This window comes from Lampris incognitus, chromosome 6, assembly GCF_029633865.1.
Source record: "Lampris incognitus isolate fLamInc1 chromosome 6, fLamInc1.hap2, whole genome shotgun sequence".
NCBI lineage: Eukaryota > Metazoa > Chordata > Actinopteri > Lampriformes > Lampridae > Lampris > Lampris incognitus.
Genome location: NC_079216.1, coordinates 31,031,037 through 31,040,863, shown reverse-complemented (window position 1 = coordinate 31,040,863; position 9,827 = coordinate 31,031,037). Strand labels below are relative to the sequence as shown.

The following is a 9,827-nucleotide window of genomic DNA, read 5'->3' as shown; positions in this document are numbered from 1 at the left end:
ACAGTTTACTCGCTAAGCTTGCGCTTGTATTACGCAATGGTTTAGACTTGTACTTTTGACGGCTGTAGAAGCACCACGGACAACTGGGTTGGTCGGGCTGGGTTCGCACCGCGGCGGGGGGAGCAGTCCCCCCCCCGCGTGGGGCCCCCGGGCGTCTTCTCGGGGCGGTGACACCGTGCCGGAAGTCGGCTGGTGGAGGTGACTGGATGTAGCGGTGTGGGGTGGCGAGCCGGTGACTCGCAATGGGCCCCACTCAAGGATATCCCAAGCTACTCCTACCTCACACATCCACGCACCACCGCCCCCCTCAGTCCATCCATCCATTATCCAAGCCGCTTATCCCAATCGGGGTGGCCCACTTTTTAGCAATTTTCAGAATTATGCTATGCAGTGGGTGGAGTTGAGTTGGGCTCAGACCTGGGGGAGAAGTTACATTTGAATAATTACTCAGAATCGTTGAGCATGATGCCTCCTAGTCTGGGGACCAGTGCTCTGCAGCTGATCTGGCACTCTGAGGGGAACATGCAACCATTTCTATAGATTAAGCATACATTCAAAAAGCACCAATCTGACGCATTGAAAAAACATTTTAAAAGTAACCTTATTGTTATTAAAGATTAAATTTACAGTGAGCCACAGGAAGGAATAATGGGTATGAATGATCTTTGGGCTAATAGTTTATTGGCGGATAAATTGGCACTTTCATTTTCTTAAATATCAGACTCAAAAATTCTGCAATTGTCAGATGCTGTTCCCTAAAAACAAAGCAGAGGAGAAGTGGCACCGGGTATGAAAAAGATAGATTTATTTAATGACAAAATAAAACAGAAAAAAACCAAAAATAAAAGTTGAGGGAGTTCAGGGGGAGCAGCATCATTACTGAGCCTCCATTTAAAAAGGGAAAGGGAGAGATGATTGGCTTGACATCCCCGCCTCCTCATAAAAACAAAAAGATTTGCCAAACAAACAGAAGTACATAAAGACAGATGAACAACAAGGAGAAAGAAAAATCCAACTCAACAACCTTCAGAAAATGACAATTTGTTTTTAACTACAAACACTGAAGTTAAGCCACAAATTTTACAATAGCCTTTTTCATGTTTGTTTTAAAGTCATTACAAAAATGCTAATAATTATGATAATAACAATCTCCATTTAATAACAATAGCAACATTGCAATGGTAGAAACTGTCCCTCGGTCCTGGTTGGGTTAGCAATCAGACAATGTGTGGTTGAGGCTTAAATTAGAATACAGTGACAAAGAGAGACAGTGAAAGAGAGGAAAAAAGAGCAGAAAGTGAGCACAAGACAGATTAGAGAGAAACAATGAATGGTGTCTCTTGTCACTTGCCAAGTGTCCATCACAAATACACGGGCACACTTGTGCATGCACACACAGACACCAAACACCAGGAAACCTTCTCTTCTCGTAAAAGAAAAAACACTGAACTAAAATTAAAAAAAAAAATATTGAAACAAATCAAGTTTTTTTCTTAGACTCATTTCAAATGTAGCAACTTCATCTTCCTAGAAAAAAAATAGCATGACCCCTTAGTTGGCCAAAATGCATTTAGACACTTGTTTTTTCACCACTGTCTTGTCTGCGTCTTTTCCCAAGGACCATAGGAGCACAGGTGTGTACAGAAAGGTCATGTGTTTGGGAAGGCTGCAACCTGTCTACAGAACAGGTGTTTTAATGCACATATTGCAGCTGAAGTGTCTGCTCCACCTGAGAAGCAGTAATTCTACGTTATACCAGGTATGATGTATTGATGGTTGTTATACACACATAAGAGCAGCCGTTTTATAGTAAGAATTCTATTCAAAATAGTTAACTGAGAGTTTTCAGCTCAGTCCTTTGCCTTGGTTGTGATGATCTGGACCAGACTGGACTGGATGGGGCTGTAAACGGAAACCAGATGGGCCGGTGCGGACAAAACTGATGTTTAACGTTTTAGTCCAGGCCACAGATGTAGACAGATACGCATGTGTCCAAGTTGCTTTGCTACAGATCCTGGGTTCTAGCTCTAGACTTAGTTGGATGCCTAGGCTACAACCATCCATATTTGTGTAGTTCTAGACTCAAGTCACTGGAACCTGTGGCTATGGGTTCACATCTCAGTCACCAACATCTATGTCAGCTATATTAATATCCACAGTTGTGAATTTGAGACAAAGTAATACATTATCTATAGTTAAGGATATCTGTGGTTCTAGTCCTTGCTAACAACAGACAGAGAAGGACACCCATGGTACAACTTCAACAGAAAGATATAGCCCATGTTCCACAGTTGTCAGTAGAGTGATGGTCCAACTTTAACAGATGTAGTGGGATTCCCATGGGCAAAGTTCCACAAATATATTAGTCTCTACGGTCCTAGATTTGAGTCATACACGTAGTCCTGGTTGTTAATTCTAAGTGTTGCTACCACATGAACCGTCCAAATGCATGAGGTCTATAAAGTAATGAGGTCTGTTCCAGTGAGGGGTGGGGGCTTGGGGTGGCCGGGGATGGGAAGCTAACTAGCACTGACCAAAAGTCCATGTTGAATGATAAATTGAGCCATCCTCAGTAGGCAGCTATCCGGGTGCAGGGTTGCTCATTGGTAACTAGCTTCCAACATCACTTGCTAAAGGCTGGAAAGCTGAAGTTTCTGAAATGTCAGTACAAGTGTGGTTAACGGAGGAGGACAGTGATTAAGAGAGAGAGAAACTAAAGAAACATAAATGAGACCAAAACAAAGATGCATGAGTGGGAAATGGCAGGAGTGTATGTGTGCGTGTGTGTGTGTGTGTGTGTGTGTGGGGGGGGGGGGTGAGAGTGGTTAAAGCACTCAGACACCAAAAAGAGACGGTGACCAAGAGTGAGTAACAGAGTTGACAAGTGAGTTTGACCCAACAGCTTTTAAATTTTGTGTTTGTGATGAAGAGCGAGAGACTTCACGTTCGTGCATGAAAATCTCTCATTTATGTGTGTACAAGTCTATAGCTGTCACTGCACAATTACATCTTCACGTCTGTCCATCCATTCATTCATTCATCCATCCATCCACCCATCCATACATCCAACTAACCCCATCTGCCCCCATGGCTGTCCAATCAGACAGTCCAGTTTGACCTCGCATCAGTCTGTTCTGGGGGTTGTGGGGTATAGAAGAAGGGGGTCAGGGTAAGGGGTCACGCTTTGATTTGACCCCTGAAAATCCCCCTTGGTAATCTATGACTTGCAACCTGTCCCTGAGTTCTTAGCACATGGAGATGGTGACATTGATGCCCAGGTTGCCATTCTCCGCAAACAGCTGAGCAATAGACGTGTCAAACACCAGGCAGTCACTGTTCATGATCGCCGTGGCAATGCCCTCGTGGATGGAGCGCGGCGTGGCCTCCCATGTAAGCCGGCGCCGGTGACCATTGAGCTCCAGTCGGTAGGCGAAGTTCTCGGCCTGCTTACGGGTGCCAATGAGCTGCACAATGGCGAAAAACTGTTGGTGGCCATCATACTTCTCCTGCTTCTCAAGCACCAACATGAAGTGGAAGCCAAAACAGGACTGCATCATCACCCAGTCCACTGCACCTGGCAGGTTGATATCTGTTGCCAGAAAGACAATGTCCTCTCCCTGGAGTGACAGACAGACAGAAAGGCAAATATAAGTCAATAAGATACACATCAGCTAAACAGTGTAAGCCAACTATTAGACTCCCATGTGATCATCCCAAGCTTCTGAAGAAAACCAGACAGATAATCACAAATGGGTTACCACTTATACATATCAAGAAGGCTATGTTTTTTGTATTCACTTTCATTCTTCTGTGCTTCACCTCTATATTCAGTAGGTTCCAAACTTCAGGTTTTTCCATGTAATATATATATTGAAATATTTTTAATCCAGTTATTTATTTTATTGGGCTTATTGCCTCAAAATTATCATGTGTGAAACCCTAGATATATATTATTTCCCCCATTTATAAAACAAATGGAGTCAGAGTTACCATGATAAATTTTAGGCTTTTAAATGTGAGCAGTGGGCTTCTTCTCACGAATGCAACATTAATTTCACAACCACAGTTCTCCGCTGGTGGCCACTAAGAGTTCAAGCACCTGGTCAAGGGGGTTTGATCACATGGGAGTGCCATAAAATTGTGAAAAGGGGACTGGGTGGTCTTTGGCTGTAAAGTGTAATGGAATATATGGTTTCATTTTGTTTGTATCTAGTGCATACATTTGAAAATGCCTTACTTGTGAGAGAAGAGCAAGGTGAGAGAGGGGTGTGTCTTTAAAACCAGGAATGTAAAGACGCTTTGGTGTTAGGCGACAACACTGTCACTATCTAAGATACTTGCACATCAGAAAAATTGCTCATGGGCATCATCATCATTACATTGCCAACCAAGTTAGCGGCACTTTGGTAATGCAACTTATTCACGTCAATAATATTTTTCAATGACCAAAAATAAAATCTATCATTAATACTGTTTGAAGTCCATGTGATAACTTGCTACAATAGCAGAAACCTGGTCATAATTTGCAACTGCAGTCTTACACTGTAGTCACAAGTGCAATGATGTCAGGCAGAAAAACACATGGATCAACACAAACAAGTGGAATGGCAATAACTTATGGAATGGGGTTTATTCACTTCGACACACCTCTTCATATCACTCAATCTTGAACCTTGTCACTATGGAAATTTCACGTCATAGGCTCTTTCTACTTTTCATTTAAAGAAAACACTGATATTTATTCAACAATTTGTGTTCTCCATTGTGTTCTTCATAAATGACATAAGCAAAAGATGATGACATTTTAAATTACTACACAAATTAGGCCTCTGCTGTCTTCAAAGGGTAGAAGATGTTAATTTAAAATTCATCACTTCCCGTGTGACACTAACATTTCCAGCAAGTTTACTTACAAGCACACCAGCGATTAGAATAGCCAAAGTCTCAAGTTAAGCTGAATGTGATGTGTCTTGAACAGCCAGATTAGAACACTAATGTAACAATTAGAAGTTGATATTTTACCCTAAAAAAAATATCACATGGCAATTTAAGTATTTGAAATTTGTAACCATAATGCCTGTGGTTTGTTGTGAATGTAGACTTGATACTCCTGAATACATAAAACAAAAGCCAACATGCAAAAATGTTTCTATAGCTGAAGCAAAGTCAAATTTAGCTAAAAACACAACTTTTTGATCACTGCAATGGATCCACATCCATGAACAAATCACTACCTAATCTTGCTCTTTCAACCGACGCTCCAAAATTTATGTTAGGAGATTTCAATCACTGCCAGGTACATATGTAACTGAAAACAGAACGGTATGTCACCTAGAGAGCAAGCAAGTTTATCTATATAGCACATTTCGTACACTGGGCAATTCAGTGTGCTTTACACAAATAAAAACAGAAAAGGAACAACCACACATATGAAATATAATTAAAAGAGAGTTAACAAAAACAAATAGGAAAAATCATATCTAAAATATAATTAAAAGAGTACAAAGTAAATAAAAATATATCTGTGAATATTCTCATTCATCCAGGTCATGGTTATCCAAAGGAGTTGAGTCAAATGCAACTGGACTTGGTATATATCCGTGAAGACGTTTCGCCTCTCATTCAAGAGGCTTCCTCAGTTCGTGCCTTTCTGACGAGACCAAGCTAGTCTGACTGGCTGGTGATGAGACTCAGAATTTATCCTCTAGGAGTCGTTGTCAGAGCTATAGATGTCCATGGCTCTTTGTGATCCGATGTCCAGCCGATTTGCATTTGTTTAGCAGCTGTTGTTCCAACAACAACAGTCGGTCACTAACGGCTCCAACGACTCTCATGACCACTGAATAATGAAGTCGAAACTAACACCCCCAACGACCGTCGCCGCTAAACAAATGCAAATCAATAGCTCCGATAACGACGGGCATGGCCAAACATCGGTACACAAAAGAGCCACTCATATCTATGGCTCTGTTAGCGACAGGCGTTGGTAAACATCGGATCACAAAGAGCCATGGACATCTATAGCTCTGACAACGACTCCTAGAGGATAAATTCTGAGTCTCATCACCAGCCAGTCAGACTAGCTTGGTCTCGTCAGAAAGGCACGAACTCAGGAAGCCTCTTGGATGAGAGGCGAAACGTCTTCACGGATATATACCAAGTCCAGTTGCACTTGATTCAATTCCTTTGGATACATAAAATATACTTTGTACACCTGTGCAGCTACTAAGAAGATCCCCCACTATTGACCTGTGCTATGGCTCAGTGTCTGGTGCTTTCAGATCCCTGCCTAGGCCTCCCTTTGGAGCATCCTACCATAATAGTGTATTTCTTCTGCGGATCTACAAGCCCATCTGTAAACGACGAGAGCAAATAGTAAAATGGTGAAATGCTGGACAGAAAACAGCATTTCTAGCTTACAAGCTTGCTTTTATTGTACAGATTGGGATGTCTTCTATAGTTCCTGCTGACTTAAATGAACTGGCACAAACTGTTTCTTCCTACATATCCTTTTGTGTGGACTCTTAACATTCCCTGTAAAAACATTACAGTTTACCCTAATAACAAACCATGGGTTACTACAGAACTTAAACATGTAAAACAAGAAAAGCACTTTTTATACAGGGAATAGCCAGAAAAAGAAGGAAATTGCCAAAGAAGTAAGGAATGAGAAAGAAAGAGAAGAGAGAAGAAAAGCTGAAATAATCTATAAGGATATGATAGAACACAAGTACAGAAACAGTGATCTGCGGTAGCTTGGAGGGGAATTAAATTAATGTCCTCAATCACTCAGAGAAACAGTGACTGACAGGAAACCTCTTCAAATCGAGGGAATAAATGATATCGACTCCCCAAATATTTTCAACGACTTTTATTCCTGCTTTGAAAAACAGGACTTTTCTGAAAACATCTCTCCCCTTAAGAGTCTCTCTCTTCTGACTGCTATCTGGAAATCTCCTACTGTGATGCCTGTCCCAAAGAACACCAATCCAAGAAAAGTTAATGATTTTCGACCAGTCGCGCTAACATCATTAATAATGAAATCTTTGAAAAAAATTGCTCAAAACTGTGTTTTGTTAACTGTGGATGGAAAACTTGACCCACTGCAATTTGTTTACCAGACGGGGAAAGGTGTGGAGGATGCAAAGCTTTTTATACTTAATAACCTATATAAGCACTTAGAAAAGCCACAAGCCCATGCCAGACTTTTGTTTGCTGACTTTTCATCGGCATTCAACATGATGCAACCACATGTTTTAATAGATAGGTTGCTAGGTTGTGATTTTAATTTGACTCACCAGCTTGTATTATGGATCTTGGACTTCTTGACTGACAGACAGCAGGGGGCGTCTGTAATGGCTGTCGCTCAGACTCTGTAGCTATGTCCACAAGTTCGCCATAAGGGTGCGACCTGTCGCCCTTACTTTTTGTTTATGTACACTGACGGATGCAGAAACACTAAGGAGGGCAGCCATTTGGTCAAATTTTCTGACGATACTGCGTTGCTGACCGTCCTCTGAGGTTCAGAATCAGTCCACAGAATACTCACTGATTTTATTACGTTGTGTGATGACAACTTCTTAAGACTTAAATGTTTGTAAAACCAAGGAACTGATTATTGATTTTAGGTGCAACAGAGATGCAGCCAAAGAGTGCATCATATACATCATGAAAGAGTGGAAATGGTTCCATCATACAAATATTTGGGTATCATTTTTGATGATCACCTTAAATTTCATGTGAAGCAGAGGCAACAGAATTCACCCTCTCCGTAAATTAAATTGCTGTTCTTTCAGTCCCATCATACTCTGTTACTTTTTATTAATATTTTATTGAGTCTTCTAGTTTTCCTTTTATACGCTGGTTTCACAGCTTCGCGGTAAAAGACAGAAACAGCCTGAACAGCATTGTTAAAATCTGTTCTAAGATCACTAGAGTGAAACAGAGATCTGAATTCTTTTTGCAAACAAATCCTCCTGTAAGCAGCAAGTATTTTGGCTTCTTCTGGACATGTTCTTGCAAGTGGATTTTCTCTGTTGTCATCGGGGCATCATTATGTTTTACCTGCTAATAAAACTAACAGTTATTCTAAATCATTCATTCCCTCTGCAGTTCGAATACTAAATGCTCCATAGTGTTTTTTTTAAATTTTTTTTTACATATGACTGTTTTATGTTTATCAAGTTTATCTAGCCTACCAATATTATTAATTACTTGTAAATCTTATCAATTTTATTCCACATTTAGCTCCCTGGAGTGATATTGTTTGCGTTATTTGTTTGTTTGCGTGTTACTGTGTTTTTCTGCACAAGTTGCTCCAAACAAATAGCCTCTAACAGGAATAATAAAGTTGTGTGTATTGTATTTTATTGTGTTGGTAAAAAAAAAAAAAGACATTATTTTGTCTTGGTTAAAATGTAATGTTTGATAATCAGGCTAAACCACGGACAGCAGAGTACCTGTGATTGATTATGACTAACCTGCAGTGTGGTAATGGACTTATGCTGATGCATCAGGTGGGACATCACAGCATCCAGAGAGCCCTGCCACTTGCAGGACGCTCCAGGGCAGGGGCAGGAGTACGGCCGGAACTCGCACAGCTCCTCATGGTCCGCCTTGTCAGTGTGTGGCAGCGTAACCTCACAGCCAGAGGAGGCATACTTGCAGGGGAAGAGGACAGAGTTGGCCACCTTCTCCATGGCAAGGTTCCTGATGGAGCCCAGAGGACCTCTGCAGGTGGGGCAGCAGGTGAGCTTGGGCCGACAGTTGGAACATACCTGCAGAGCAGTGGATAATATTAGTCTGTTTACACACCAAACCCCCCCCCCCCCCAGTGACTAGTGATGAAACAATTAGTTTATTAGCTGATTAGTCAATTGACAAAAAAAAATAACTGATTACAACTTTGGTAGTCAGTTAATTGTTTTGAGTCATTCATCAAATAAAAATATCAAAGATTTTGCTGGTTGCAGTTGCATAAATGCTAAGATTTGCTTGCCATCCTCTGATTTCATGGCTTCCGCCAGTGTATTATAAGCCTGGCAGCCTGCCGGGCCTAACACCCCACCAGGGCTAAGCATCAGTGATTTAAAAAAAAATGTATTTTCAAGATGTTTTTTAAACTACAGTTACAGTGGGGCGGCTCGGTTGGAAAAGGATATATTGGTTGGACAACTCACCACTGACATCTGTTGGATAAAATGTGAATGCACTATAGAAAAACAGCAGCAGAGTGCAAAAACTTTTGATATTATTTTTTATTTCTTTTGTTGTTGAAAACACAGCATTCCAAGACTGTACATTATCAGATTCATTGAAAGACTCTGCTATAGTAACTGATTTAAGTGTATTGAATAAATTACTTATAACAACACATTAGTCATTTTCAAATCTCTAAGTCAGCTTTTAGCACTGACTTATGTAGGGCCCTATGGAATCTGTGTCATAGAGCTTTTTTTAAATTCTCAGTTCCGCGATTCTGTCTTTGATTCCATTATCACAAAAACTATAGGGACCAAATACCTTAATGCTGCCATCAGTCTGTCACTGGCCTGTGCCGGGACCCCCTCAAAAAAGACACTTGCCGTCGAGCTTAACAACTTTTCTGGGGGGGAAACCCTGGACTTTATGATATCATAATGAAAAGAATGGAGCTTTTTTTGGCTGTCAGACTGCGTTAACAGTTTTAATACAACAGTTTGGCCTCCGGAAACTTAGGATGGGCATTTATAAGTATTTTTGATATCTAACATACTAAATAATTATAAATAATTAATAAAAAAAGAACATCAATGGAATAATCTATTATGAAAGTAACACATATTTGC

General features: G+C 40.7%; 1 protein-coding gene across 1 annotated transcript in view; it reads right to left on the bottom strand.

The window, feature by feature from the left end:
• Positions 1–724: 724 nt before the first annotated feature.
• siah1 (siah E3 ubiquitin protein ligase 1) overlaps positions 725–9,827 on the bottom strand; it is a 96,670-nt gene continuing 87,567 nt past the window's right edge. Inside the window, exons 4-5 of the mRNA XM_056281793.1 lie at positions 8,481–8,777; positions 725–3,617 (exon numbers count right to left, since the gene is read on the bottom strand). Coding sequence (XP_056137768.1) covers positions 3,246–3,617; positions 8,481–8,777 — 669 coding nt within the window. The 3' untranslated portion in view covers positions 725–3,245. The remainder of the gene's footprint in view (positions 3,618–8,480; positions 8,778–9,827) is intronic.